Source organism: Trichosurus vulpecula, chromosome 3, assembly GCF_011100635.1.
Source record: "Trichosurus vulpecula isolate mTriVul1 chromosome 3, mTriVul1.pri, whole genome shotgun sequence".
Classification (NCBI taxonomy): domain Eukaryota; kingdom Metazoa; phylum Chordata; class Mammalia; order Diprotodontia; family Phalangeridae; genus Trichosurus; species Trichosurus vulpecula.
In genome coordinates this window covers 36022338-36037683 of record NC_050575.1, presented here as the reverse complement: position 1 = coordinate 36037683, position 15346 = coordinate 36022338, and the positions used below count along the sequence as shown (strand labels likewise).

At 35.9% G+C, this 15346-nt stretch overlaps 1 protein-coding gene across 1 annotated transcript in view; it reads right to left on the bottom strand.

Annotated features, from left to right (window-relative positions):
- Positions 1-15346, bottom strand: part of SOS2 (SOS Ras/Rho guanine nucleotide exchange factor 2) — a 117724-nt gene that overhangs the window by 62822 nt on the left and 39556 nt on the right. The window contains exons 5-7 of the mRNA XM_036749484.1: positions 12395-12598; positions 8711-8854; positions 6574-6684 (exon numbers count right to left, since the gene is read on the bottom strand). Of these exons, the coding sequence (XP_036605379.1) occupies positions 6574-6684; positions 8711-8854; positions 12395-12598 (459 nt within the window). The remainder of the gene's footprint in view (positions 1-6573; positions 6685-8710; positions 8855-12394; positions 12599-15346) is intronic.

Below are 15346 nucleotides of genomic sequence, written 5' to 3'. Positions count from 1 at the left end.
TAATAATATTTACTGAATTAAAGTAAAAACGAAATATCAATAAAATTTAAATTCATAAGAGCCCAAGCACTTCTACCTCCTCAGAATAAAACCAGACTTCTCTCTTACGAAGCTGTCCCTAGAAAGCCTTTCCAACACAGGCCACTCTTCCCCAGTCTCTTTTTTTCTTGTAATGGTATTTTATTTTTTTCCCAATTACATGTCAAAACAATTTGTAGCATTCATTTTTACAAGATTTTGAGTTCCAAATTCTTCTCTCTCCCTCCCTTCCCTCTTCCTAAAATGGTAGACAATTTGATATAGGTTATACGTGCGCTATCACGTAGAACATATTCCCACATTAGTCACAGTTGTGAAAGAAGAAATGGATCAAAAGGAAAAGAAAACCACAAAAAAGAATAGAGTGAGTGAAAGTATGCTTCAATGTGCACTCAGAATCCATCAGTTCTTTATCTGCATGGGAAGAGCATTTTCCTTCTCGAGTCCTTTGTACTTGTCTTGGATCACTGTGTTGCTGAGAAGAGCCGAGTCATTCATAGGTGATCATCACACAATGTTGCTGATACTGTGTACTGTCTTTTCCTGGTTCTGCTCATTTCACGTTGCATCAGTTCATATGTGTCTTTCCAGGTTTTTCTGAAATCTGCCTATTCATCATTTCTTATTGCACAATAGTATCCCATTACATTCATATACTACAGCTTGTTCTGCCATTCCCAAGTTGATGGGCATCCCCTCAATTTCCAATATTTCACCACCACGAAAAGAGCTGCCATAAATATTTTTGTACATGTACGTCTTTTTCCCTTTTTTATGATCTCTTTGACACATAAACCTAGTAGTGCCATTGCTGGACCAAAGAATATAGTTTGGTGGCCCTTTGGGCATAGTTCCAAATGGCTCTCCACTATAGTTGGATCAGTTCACACCTCCACCAACAGTGCATTAGCATCCCAATTTTCCCACGTCCTCTCCAACATTTGTCATTTTCCTTTTTTGTCATACTAGCCAATCTGATATGTGTGAAGTGGTACCTCGGAGTTGTTTTAATTTGCATTTCTTTAATCATAAGAGATTTAGAGCACTTCTTCATATGTCTATAGACAGCTTTGATTTCTTCAGCTGAAAACTGTCTGTTCATATCCTTTGACCATTTACCAATTAGGGAATGGCTTATATTCTTATAAACTCAGTTCTCATTTGAGAAATGAGACTTTTATCAGAGACACTTGCTATAAAGATTGTTTCCCAGGTTTCTGCTTTCTTTCTAATTTTGATTGCATTGGTTTTGTTTGTGCAAAAGCTTTTCAATTTAACATAATCAAAATTATCTATTTTACATTTCACAATGCTCTCTATCTCTTGTTTGGTCATGAACCTGTAACTCACTTAACTTTTCCTTTAAGAATCTGGATGCTATCCTATTCGGTGCATATATGTTTAGTATTGATATTACTTCACTGTCTATGGTACTTTTAGTTTCCTTCCTTATTTCTTTTAATGAGGTCTATTTTTGCTTTTGCTTTGTCTGGAGCTCAGGACTGCTACCACTGGTTTTTGGTTTTGTTTTGTTTTGTTTTTAACTTCAGCTTAAGCATAACAGATTCTGCTCCAGCCCTTTACCTTTACTCTCTCTACTTCAAGTGTGTTTCTTATAAACAACATATTGTAGGATTCTGGTTTTTCATCTATTCTGCTATCTACTTCCATTTTATAGGAGACTTCATCCCATTCACATTCACAGTTATGATTACTGTGTATTTCTCTCCATTCTATTTTTCCTCCTGTTTGTCCTCTCTTTCCTTTCACCCATTTTCTCCTTACCAGTGTTTTGCTTCTGTCTACACCTCCCCTAGTCTGCCCTCTCTTCTGTCAGTCCCCCCCCCCTTACTTAATCTCTTCCCCTCATACTTCCCTGTAGATTTCTATATTCAACTGATTATGTATATTATTCCCTCTTTCAGCCAATACTGATGAGTATGGTCCAAACGATGCCCATTGCCCACCCTCCATCCTCCCCTCTACTGTAATAGGTTTTTTGCACTTCTTTGTGGGAAATAATTTACCCTATTCTACCTCTCCCTTGCTTCTGCAATCAGGGTACTCCTCTTTCTCATTCCTAAATTTTTCATGTCATTCCTCCAAATTCACCTTATACCCATACCCTCTGTCTATATATATTCCTTCTAGCTGCACTATTAGTGGTACAATTTTTAAAACTTACAAGTATCATCTTCCCATATAGAGATGTAAACAGTACATTTCCATTGAATCCCTTATGTTTTCTTTTCCCTTTTTCCTTTTTTAGGCTTCTATTGGGTCTTGACATTAGAGATCAAATTTTTTGTTCAATTCTGGTCTTCTCCTTATGAAGGCTTAAAATCCTTCTATTTCACTGAATGATCATTTTTTCCCTTAAGTATTATATTTAATTTTGCCAGGTAGGTGATTCTTAGTTGTAGTCCTGTCTCCTTTGCCTTCCAGAATATCATGTTCCATGACCTCCAATCCTTTAAGACTGTAAGCTGCTAAGTCCTGTGTAATCCTTCCTTAGTCTCTTTTCAATCACATTTCACTATTCACAGTACTATACTGTTCTTCCACTACGACCACCCTAAAAGATCCTCCTCTTTGAAAGTTAATTTTATTTGTTTACATTACCATCATCCATGAACTCCTAGAATGCTAGTATCATTGATTAGAGAAATGCAAATTAAAATTACTCTGAGTTACTGCCCCACATCTATCAGATTGGCTAATATGACAGAAAAGGAAAATGGTAAATGTTGGAGGAGATATGGGAAATTTGGACACTAATGCACTGTTGGTAGAGTTATGAACCAATCCAACCATTCTGGAGAGTAATTTGGAACTATGCCCAAAGGGCAATCAAACTGTGCATCTCCTCGGATCCAGCAATACCACTTCTAGGTCTATATCTCAAAGAGATCCTCAAAAAAGGGAAAGGACCAACTTGTACGAAAATATTTGTAGCAGCTCTTTTTGTAGTAGCAAAGAATTGGAAGTTAAAGGGATGCCTATCAATTGGAGAATGGCTGAACAAGTTGTGGTATATGATTGTAATGGAATATTGCTGTGCTAAAAGAAATGAAGAGCAGACTGCTTTCATTAAAACCTGGAAAGACTTGTATGAACTGAGGCAAGATGAAGTGAGCAAAACCAGAAGAAAACTGTACACAGTAACAGCAATACGTACAATGATCAACCGTAAATGACCTGGCTATTCTCAGCAACACAATGATCCAGCAATTCCAAAAGACTCACAATGAAAAATGTTGTCCAGTTCCAAAGAAAGTGCTGACGGAGTGTGAATGCAGACCAAAGCACGCTATTTTTCACTTTCTGTATTTTTGTGGGTTTTTTTTCCTTTGGTCTGTTTCTTCTTTCACGACATAACTAATATGGTACTACATGTTGCATGATTGAACATGTATAACCTATATAAAATTGCTTACCATCTCAGGGAAGGGGGAGGCAAGAAAGGGAGAGAGAAAACTTGTAACTCAAAATTTTTAAAAATGAATGTTAAAAACTGTCTTTACATGTAACTGGGGAAAAATAAAATAAAATCCCTCCAAAAAATAAAAAAATAGAATGCCCGTATCAAACTCAATTAGAAACATGGGACACTAAGACATACATATAACACGGTGGGCCACATACTTAGTTTTAAAATGTATCTATATTTCATTGTATTTTTATTCTGTTAGATATTTTCAAGTTGCATTTTAATTAGGTTCAGGCCATACTGAGGAGTGTTGTGGGCCATGTGTTTCACATCTCTGCTCTAGAACACACTTTTCTCAATGATTTCAGCATCTGGTTTACTCATTAAAGAGCTTTGGATTTGGAGTCAGAGGCCCCTAAGTCAAATCGCAGCTTTGATTTTTATCTGTGTGACCCCGGGCAGGTCAGTTAACATTTCTGAATCTCAGTTCCTTCGAGTGTACAATCAAGTGATGATTTAAGCTCTAAACCTCAGAAACATCAACATCCATACCCTCATGGCTCCTTAACTCCCCAAACCTCTATCTCTATTCTACAATGACAATCTACCAGTGCTGCTGTTTATTAGATGTACCATCTTTAGAAACTACTCTAATATCCTGAACTCAAATTTCCATATCCGATTAAAATCTCTTATAGTCCAACTCTCCCACTCCTTCATTTGTGTTAAACTTGTTCTTCAGCAAGTTTTATTAGAGATTTGAAAAGAAAGACCATTTTCTTATTGAGGTATTCCCCCACCCTGGGCCCCCAAATCCTACTGATTCTACTTCCACAATCGTTCTTAAATACATTTTCTCCTTTCTATTCAAATAAATTCAACAAATATTAACTAAGAGCCTCCTAAAGACAAAGCATTAATCTAAGTGGTAAGACTACAAAAAGAAAAGTGAAAATAGTACTTGCCCTCAAGGAACTAAGGCTTCAAAGAAGAAAATATGAAGAGAGTACACATCCCAGAGATGCAGAGGCACAAAAGCAGAAGATTGAACATTGTATAAAGAAGCAAGCTAGTAAGTCAGTTTGACTAGAATAGAGAATATAGAGAGGGGAATAAAATGAAATAAGACTGAAAAGGTGGTAGGAGTTAGAACATGAAATGATAGTTTCCTCCTTGGAAACCTTACAATACTTTGTAGGTCTTTTATGATGATACTTAAATTCAGCCATGTACCATAGATACTTTTGTGTGCCGGAGGAAGGAAATGAGTGAGGGATTGAGGGAGAGAGGGAAGGAGGGAAGGAGGGAGGGAGGGAGAGAGAGAGAGAGAAGGAGGGAGGGAGGGAAGCAGAGAGAGGGAGGGAGGAAGGGAGGAAGGGAGGAAGGAAGGAAGGAAGGAAGGAAGGAAGGAAGGAAGGAAGGAAGGAAGGAAGGAAGGAAGGAAGGAAGGAACTCCTCAAGGAGTTTACATCCTATTGGGGGGCGGGGCTTGGGTTGGAAATCATACAGTAATAAATACAAAATAAATAACAGAAGGGTGGAAGAACTAACAACAAAGGAAATCAGGAAAGGTCTCCTGGAGGAGATAGCATTTCAGTTATCAGTAAAAGGAGCTAAGGGTTCCAAAAGATAGAGGGTGAGAAGGAAAAGTATCAAATGGGCTATTCTCCCCAGGCACGAAGAACACCTCATCAAAGGCAAGGGCAAAGAAGATGGAACATTATGTATGGGGAACAGAAAGTAGTCCAGTTTGGCTGAATCACAAAATGCATGGAGTGGGGAGAAGAGGGGAGGTTATCATACTGGAAAGACTGGCAAGAGAAAGATGGTCATATGCCTAACACAGGAGTTTGTATTTGATCCTACTGCAACAGAGCACACTGACTCTTCTTCAACAGGGAAGAGAAATGGACAGAACTGTGCTTCAGGAATATCAATCTGACAGTGTTGTGAAAGATTAAGATTAGAGAGGAGAAAGGCTAGATATAGCAAAACCAAATGAGAAGCTATTGCAATAGTCTGGATGTTGCAACAGAAAGGTGGCAAAGGCCTAAATTAGGGTGGTGGTCATGTGAATAGAGAGAAAATGACAAATAAGAGATATGTTGTGGAAGCAGAATTAAAAGAATTTGGCGACTGATGGGCTATAGAGAGCTGAGGAAACTGCAAAGTTGAAGATGACTCCAAGGCTGGGAACCTGGGTGACTAAAAGGATGGTAGTGCCCTAGACAAAAATAAGGAAGTGAAGAGGAGGGATGGGTTTTGGTGAAAGACAATAAGTTCTGTTTTGGACAGGTATCTCTTCTAGTTACTAAATTTTACTAAATCAATGGTATTATCAGTGAAAAGTTTAAATATTCAAATATGCTAGATAAAAATGATGAAAATTCCTAATGAAAAGAGAAAATGTGTGGCATTTTCACTATCTGTATGCTTTTAACAACTGTCAAGATCATGACAACATACTGTGCATCTGACTATTTTCTTTCATGATGTGTATGTACACAAAGATGAAGGCAGAGTTCTCACTGAAATAAATGATAGTGTGAATTTATTATTTTTTGCAAAAATACATGTTTGACATTAGAATGAAAATTGATGTTTAAATCAGATAAATTTATTTTCACTTTACATAAAGTGAAGTCAACCTACATAATAATAAAAATAAATGATAAGCTGTGACAGTGATTTAAAAAATATGCTACAGTAAGGAAAATGTAATCAAAAAACATTTTCTGGACAACAAATTTGTTGAATTAAAGTGATAAAATTTTCGAAAATATTAGAATACTTACATAAACAAATGTCACAAAAAGCAAAACTTTAGCCTATGGGGAGAAACTATTTGCTTAATTTGGGGTGTATTCATTTGTGACAAATAAGATGGTTAAGAAACTTTTCTGCAGATAAAAAATAGTCAAGGAAACCACTTTAATAAGGTCAACATTACTACTATGGTCATTTTTTTCTCTCTTGGATGTGACTAGGTTGTTAAAATAGGAATACCATATACCTCGTTCACTTTCATCTTATCAAATAAATTTGGGAGGCCAGTTATCATGCCATTGAGTACAGAAGAGTAACATGTTTGAACCTAAATTTACCTGAAAGTGTAGAGAAACAGCAGGTTTGGCCATCAAAGTATTGAAACGTTCATGGAATTGTGGTGAAAGGATATCCTGCGACAAGGTTTCATATGGATCAAATGCTTGTTCCTTAAAAAAAAAAAAAGTTTTTGGAAAGTAAAACAAGTTTAGCATACCTAGTCATAGATTTAAGTATTTCCATTTTCAGTGTAACTTTAGTATAATTTGTTCCTAAGACCAACTGGTGTGGTAGAGAAGGGCCTAGAATCAGGAAGACCTGAGTTCAAATCCAGTTTCGGACACTTAACTTCTGTCTGTTTCTTCATCTGTGAAATGGGGGTGATGATGATAACACCTACCTCCAGGGGCTGCTGTGCAGGTCAGATGAGATAACATTTGTAAACATGCTTAGTATCATGGGTGTTATAGAGTGTCAGCTATCACTGAGTCTTCAACCAGGTCTTGATTTTCTGCTCTCCAAAGTGCCAGGGTAAACACCAAATATAACTCACCCACAATTCCAAGTGTGTACTTTCAAAGACATTTATACAGCGCCTTTAAGCCATGGAGTTCACACTGTCCAACTACGGTCATCTCAGAATATGTGGGTAACACTGTGGCCACAAGTAGCACACTGGGATTTATACGTATGTGCATGTATCGATTAAAGCTGGGGTTCAGTTGTGTCCAGCTCTTCATGACCCTGAGGTTTTCTTGGCAACGATCTGGAGCGGTTTGTTATTTCCTCCTCCAGTTCATTTTACAGATGAGAAAACTAAGGCAAACAAGGTTAAGTGACTTGCCCAGGGCCACACAACTAGTAAGAGTCTGAGGCTAAATTTGAACTCAGGACTTCCCAACTCCAGGTCAGGTGCTCTATCCACTGCACCTAGCTACCCCTATATACTATATGTCTAAATGTGTAGGTATATATGCATAAATGTATATACATGTGCACACACAAAAAAAACTATTTTGGAGGGAGAGGCAAATGAAAACAGCACCAATAATCAAAAGGAAAGCAACTTTTGAAATTGTGGTCTGAAAATGGTAAAAAAAAAAAAAAAATCCACTATATTTTAAGTTGAATTCTAACCCTTAGGCTCAATAAATTTTCCTAAGGGACAGCTAGGTGGCGCAGTGGATAGATTATGAGCCCTGGAGTCTGGAAGAGCTGAGTTAAAAATCTGGCCTCAGACACTTACCAGTTGTAGGACTCCCTCCGGAGGGGAGGGGAGGGTAGGGGAGGGGAGGGGAGCAGAGATAGATGGATGGAAGGAAGAAAGGAAGGAAGGAAAAGAGAAAGAAGGAAAGAGAAAGAGAAGTTTTCTTAAGTAGCCATATGAAATAACAGTGTTTTATCCATGGCATACTTCTCAAAAATGTTAAGACATGTTAAGGTATGAATGAGTATTAATACGACAGTCTACATAGACAGTTTACATTCAAATCAAAAAAGTATATTACCAAATTTTTATCCCCTAAAAAAGGATGTTGGTTTAAGATAACTGTTCAATGCTTATTCCTTTGAAACTTCAAGGATGGTTTCTGATCAATTTGTAATTTCACCACCTGAAATGTTTACTTGGACCACTTTAAGTCTACATTATTATCTTTTAAAACTACAATCTGTTAATATATTTGACAACTAAGCCATAAATATATAGGAGTTCAAGATAAGCAAATATACTAATAAAAATAGGACTGAGAATTTCAGATAGTCAGCAAATGATTAACAGTGTCAGTTTCCTTAACTAAAAAGTGAGTTAATGAAAATAATCCATTTTATGAGACTAATGCTGAATAAAGACAGATACCTGAGAATATCTTTTACATTAAGCATATGATACTTTACAGATTCCAGAAGTGAACTCCAATATCTTTATCAGTACACTATCTACGTGCAACGAATACATTACTTCAAAAAGCTATTCACATAAAATTAATTTGAAGTAATTTGAAATAAACTGTTAAGCAGAAATACAGAGCATAGTATAATAAGTAAAATATGCAATGATTTTAGCTAACTGATTTTAAGAAAACTATAGTAAAAAATTTCTTCTCATTTTTGACAGATAATTAGCCAAATAATATGCAGCTTAACAAGCAATTTAAATATTTTAATGAGAATATAAATATAGTTTTATAAACTTACTTCTGCTAGATCTTCAAAACAGCTGCCAGCTAAGGGATGAGGACTGCTTTCATCAGTCATTTCAACTGTGTCTTCAATCAAGCCTAAAAGCTTTACAGTCAATTCATGAATATCTAAAATGTTGCTGAATATCCCTTCAATATCCTAAAGAAAATAAAAATGAAAGCATCTGAAGCTAAAAACTATGCTAATAAGTTATTGAATAGAAATACTCATACATAAGCTAAAGATGGAAAAGAATTCACATCTAAGAAGTCATGTTAATATTTTACAAGAAAGTAAGTTCCCACACCATAAGCCTTGAAATTCTACATAAAAGAGGCTATATTGAAGTTTCTTATAAAGAAACACAAGAAAGGAGAAAAGTGGCGGGGCAGGGGGGTGGCGGTGAGGGTGGGGATAAAACATACAAAACTGAAGTCAATAAGTAAGAAGGAAGGAAAATACAATCCTCTGTGTCACAAGATAGAAAAGCAGGTTATTAGATAAACAGAGATTCTACGTAGTCCATCTTAAATACATGCTGTACTAATACACCATTAAGAGCTTTAATTGTGAGCTGATGACTGACTTTCATAAGGAATAAATAAATTTTCAGTCCCAAGGCCTCTGTACAATAAAATAAGATTTACATTTATTTATTAAGGTAATAGACAAACTATTTACTCGAGACATAAGTGTAATACATTTACCCAGGTAAAATAGGACCCTCAAAATGACAAACTGGGATCAATTTTGTTCAGGGTTTCAATCGCTTTATATGACAAATCAATGTCATCACCTACAGGGGAAAAAAATCAAGTGCTTTATAGATGCTAATAGTAAAAGAGGTAAAGCTGATGACCTGAGCAAATAAAATTATCTGCTTTTTCTCCTAGATACTATTCTACATACAATCCATTGTATTTTGTGTCAATAAAAAGTATAATAGACTTTTGGTCTAGAGGCCTGGGTTCTAATCCAACCTCTGGCAGTAACCTGAAGCCACAATTTTTATGTCTCACGTTCTTCATCTATAAAAGTAATAATACCTGCCCTATGAAGATCATAGCAAATGATAGATGTAAGTACTTTTGAGATTCTGAAAATGCATAATATCCAATACTCAAATGGAGCTGTGATTTCACAGTTGTGGACATTCCCTCCAATGACACAGGCTGCAACCTAGGAAACTCTTGTCCACACTCTGAAAAGTTCACCACAGAGAATCCAACCAACATTCTGAGACCTTTCCTCAATTTCACTTGACATTGAGTGGAATACATATATATATATATATATATATATATATATATATATATATATATACACATATACATATATATATACATATATATATATACATATATATATATATATATATATATATATATATATATATAAAAATAGATACATCTATAGATATATATTTTTTTTTCATCAATTTTCCTGTGCTCTTGCCACATAACCAGCCATCATTGTTTTCATTCATGTGTTTCTGGTAACAACTTTTTCTCTAGTTCTCCTTTGTAATTCCCTGTTTATAATTAATGTGTTGCAGCCTGTTCGTATCCACCATGCACCTCTATACCACCATAAAGAAAAGCTGAAGAACACATCTTTAAAAGAAAAAGATAATGGGTACCATGGGGGTCATGAAGAATAGAACACAATTTGTTTTGCATTGTTTGGAAACTGGTGCTCCATAGCTTGTAATCATAAAACTCTGATAGACTACTGGTGTTCTAAAAACAGGCCTGTGTCTCAGGGAAAATTTTATATCTATTAAAAGAACTTTTCAATTTCTCAAAGGCAATCCAGCCTGCTTGCTTTCCTCCTATTCAGCTCTGGGCCTGCCTCCGCATTAGCCTGTAGAATCTAAGATAATTGCCTAACACTAAGGACATCAGGCAATCTTCCTCTTCTTCAGACTGTTTGAGAATATGGTACGATCTGCGTAACGTCTTCTGCAAAGAGACACATGAAGAAAACCTCACCATTTACAGGGAATATGTCTACAACTTGGATTTGTTTTAGAACTCATCTTTGACAGTGGGAAAAATCTTTGGCGACCATAAATCCCCGTTTCGTGCCCTGTATGATATTAATAATCAGAAAGTCAAACCTCTATTGTCAAATTTTTTCAAGAAAGCTTGATAATTTTGATGTAGCCATTAGAGGACAGCTTTTAACACAGCATTTTGCTCTACTGAATCAAACTTTTTCTTACAGTCAGCAAACAAGCAGATGACACACAGTCTGGCAAAACGGATAAGAGTATTGACAGGGAGTTAGGAAAACCTGAGTTTAACTGACACATATGCAGGATATGTGACTAAGAGCAAATCACTTAACCTCTCAGTGCCCCCAAGGAACTCTGTGAGATTACAAATAATGGATCAGGGGTGGACAGAGTTCCTCAATGGGAACTTCCTATACAGATGAAAACAACAACAACCACAACAAATGGTGTAATTTGATATTCTTTACATCATTGTCAAACATATGATAATAAAACGTCATCTACAGCTTGAAAAGGCCTGTTTCCTTGTAATATCTGCAACAAGGATAGCTCTGACACAAATTATTCTCAAAGTTCAACATTCTTTCCCCACAACTCTGGTATTTTCCACTGGTTCAGATACGCTGAGAATCAATCCCTCAGCCAGCACAGAACTATTCTAGTAACTGGTCAAGTTTGGTTGCTTTTTCTATCTTTGTTCAATTCAGTGACATTTCCACCTCCTTATAAAATGTCTTAAAATTTCTTCCAGCTTTTGCTTATTTCTTCTTCTTACAATTTCATCCTTAAATGCCTGCAGAATGAGTTTGCTTAGTTTGACAAGCTTTCTTTAAACTGGCTCCAGTACGTCTCTGTTTTACGAGACAATGTTGCTCACAATTATTCACCATTCTTCTAAGTTTTCACAAATGAGTTTGTATTCTAAACTAATTTTGTCTTTGGTTGTCATATCCTTTACCTTGGCATGTAAACTATTAGTATAATATCTGGTGGGGAGTTATAAAAAACATTTTTAAGCTAAGCAAAACACCTTAGAATACCATCGCTTGATTTTAGAGCTTAAGGACTGAAAAAATTTAAATTTTTACCCTTTAGCATCTATTTAGCCAATACTATCCAGGTACCACTCCCTTCTTACACAAGAAATACATATTCTGGAGGAAACAATAAAACAGGTAGAGTAGCAAAGAAAGCAATGGATGACACCAAAAACAAGAAGGGCAGAACAGATCTTTAGAAGAAAAAGATAATGGGTGCCAGAAGATAAAGTGGAAAAAAAAATGAAACTTCTCCTTTCCATTGTAACATTTACTCTGAGGCAAAGACATTCCCAGTCTATTATTTCTTTCCAGAAAATTTCTCCATTCATGAGATTCTCTCCCTTAGAACTCACGTTTGGGGCATTCCTTTAATATAACATACGTACAGGCTCTCAGGAAATCACCCTGATCACTTTGGACACCAGATATCAGAGAAGTTTTCAGTCTTTTTTGTTCCCTCACTAATCTTATGTAGCATTTCAATATATTGGTGAAACAATTCAACTATTTTTAAAATCATACTGACTACAAAAAAAAGAATATTTTGTTCTATACACATCAATTTTGAATCTATTTAATTATTCTAAGTTTTGTAATACATTTTGAGATACCGAATATCCCAAACCTAGAAATGGTACTTACAGAAGATGCAAACAGCTTTTTGTTTGAAAGGAAAGCCTCCCGAAATACTTTTATTATCAGATTTAATTCCCGTAGATATTGTCTTTCTTCTGCAATTTCAGTTCTGACTAAGTCATAATAATTTAGTTCACCTGAAGAAAAGGATTCATCTTCACAGAGTGAAACCAAACCAATGTCATCCTGATCAAACATGTCCATTAAAACCTGATAAATACAAAATAGCATTTTATAAATGCCTATTACCAATTTGATTTAAATTAGCTCAATGTTTTTCATAATCATCACATAAACAAACAATAAGAATGTACTATTATATAAATTTCATGTTATGAGAAACTAAAGAGTAAAAGTTTAAGTCAGAAGCCAAGACTATTACAATATCCTCTTTCCAAGTCTTCCTGACTCCATTCTCTCAATTCAACAAACATTCATTAAGCACTTAATTTTTGTCAAGACATGGTATACTCTCTCCCCTCTTTCAATCCATTCCTTAAATACTGATGACAGAATGATCTTTCTAGTAAAAGTCAATCTTCTCTTCAAAAAATTTTCTATGGTTCCCTATGGTCTGCCAAATGCATACATGTGAATGATAGGCATTTATTAAGCACTTACTATATGTCAGGCACTGTCCTAAATAGCAGGGAGACAAAAAAAGGCAAAAACACACTCCCTGACCTCAAGGAGCTTACATTCTAATGGGGGGAAACAACATGCAAACAAGATATTCACAGAGAAGATGGAAAGTACTCTAACAGAGGAAGACATTAGCAGCTGTGGGGGACTGGGAAGGGCCTCCTACAAGAAGTAGAATTTGAGTTAAGTCTTGAATGAAATGAGGGAATCTAAAAAGTAAGTGTAAGGGGGTAGGATATTACAGGTATCTGGAATAGCTGGTGCAAAGGCATGAAGATGAGGGACAGTGTCATGTTTAAGGAGCTACAAGTAGGCCAATGTTGCTGGAATATAGAGTATTGAGAGGAAAGTGTAAGAAGACTGAAAAGGTAGAAAGGTACAAGGTTATAAAAAACTTTAAATGCAAAAGAAAAAAACAAAAATGATTGTGAGGAATCAAAGATAACACCAACATTTCAAACTTAGGTGACTGGGAGGATGGTGGTTTCCTCTACAGTAAGAGGGAAAGTTGGGAAGAGGGGAGGATTTGAATGGACTCTCTCAAAATCTTGCTCTAACCTTTCTGGCAAGATTTCATATTATTCCCCTCTAGCTACTCCAAGCTCCAGTCAGACTAGACTATTCTCATCCTTTGAACAAACTTCACTCTCCTACTTCTGTAATTCTGCTCACTCTCCTCCCCGTTCCTGGAATGCCTTCCCTGTTACCTCTGCCTGCAGAACTCCTATACATTATATACATTAGAATCCATCTCAGAGCCTGATGTCCCAGATCTTCCCCAATAGATCTCCCCCCAGTACTTTGTATAGAAATTCTCTGATGTATTTTTAAATACTGTACATTATTCTTATGAGTTTGTCTTACCTCCATGATGAACATAAACAAGAGCAGGGACTGTAATGTACCTAAACTCTGCACTATTATTCCCAGTGCCTAACACCATACCCCCTACACACAGCTGATACTGAATTTTTGTTGAACATCAGAATATTGTTGCTTTTGATTTTTACAGAGTAAAGGTTGGATAAAATGTGACCCTTCAAATAATCAAAACACAAAATAAATCTGACCATGGAGACAGATGGCAGAGCCCAATTATATAATAAATCAAATACATTACCAAGTCATGTTTGGATGAACAAAAAAAATACATTTATTAAATACTTAGTAGTTTATCTCCTTTTTTTGTTTTTTAATTTTATTTTCAGCTCAAAGTCCCTCCTTCCTGCCTGCCTCACCCTTCCCCACCCACTGAAAAAGCAAGAAAAGGAAATCTACTTACAAACATGTATAGTAAAGCAAAATAAATTCCCAAATTAACCATGTGCAACAAGTAAATGCCTCAATCTGCACAGAATCCAGGAGCTCTCTATCTGGAAGATGATGGCAGGTTTCATCATGAGTCTTCTAGAATCCTAGCTGGTCACTGTATTGATCAGAGTTCCTAAGTCTTTAAAAGTTATTTGTCTTTATTGTTCCCCTGGTCCTGTTTACTTTACTCTGCCTCAGTTCATACAAGTATTCTCAGGTTTCTCTGAAACCATCCCCTTCATCATTTCTTACAGCACAACAGTATTCCATTAAATTTTATATACCATAACTTGTTCAGCAATTCCCTAACTGATGGGCAGCCCCTCAGCTTCCAATTCTCTGGCACCATGAAAAGACCTGCCATAAATATTTTTTTTTTGTAAACATGGGTCCTTTTCCTCTTTCTTTGATCTCTCTGGGCTATAGGCTTACTAGCAAGATCATCAGGCCAAAGGGTATGAACAGTTTAATAGCTTTTCAAGCATAGTTACAAACTGCTTTCCAAAAAAGCTGGACCAGTTCACAGCTCCAGCAAAATATCGATGTACCTGTCTTCACATAGCCCTTCCAGTTTTTTTTTTTCCATTTTCCTTTTTTTGTCAACCTTGCCAATTTAATAGGTGTAAGGTGGCACCACAGACTTGTTTTAATTTGCAATTCTCTAATTATTAATGATTGAAAGCATTTTTTTTTCATATGGCTATTGAGAGCTTAGATTTTTTTTTTCCTCTGAAAATTGCCTACTCATATAATTTGACCATTTATCAACTGGGAAATGGATCTTTAAAAAAAATTAACTCAGTTCCCTATATATCTTAAAAATGAGACCTTTATCCAAAACAACTGGTTCAAAAGATTTTTCCCCCAATTTCCTGCTTCTCTTCTAATTTTTGTTGCCTTTGTACAAAAGGTTTTTTTAATTTTATGCAATCAAAACTGTCCACTTTACCTCCTGGTATTCTTTCTAGCTCTTGGTCATGAATGCTTCCCTGGTAATTTCCTTCA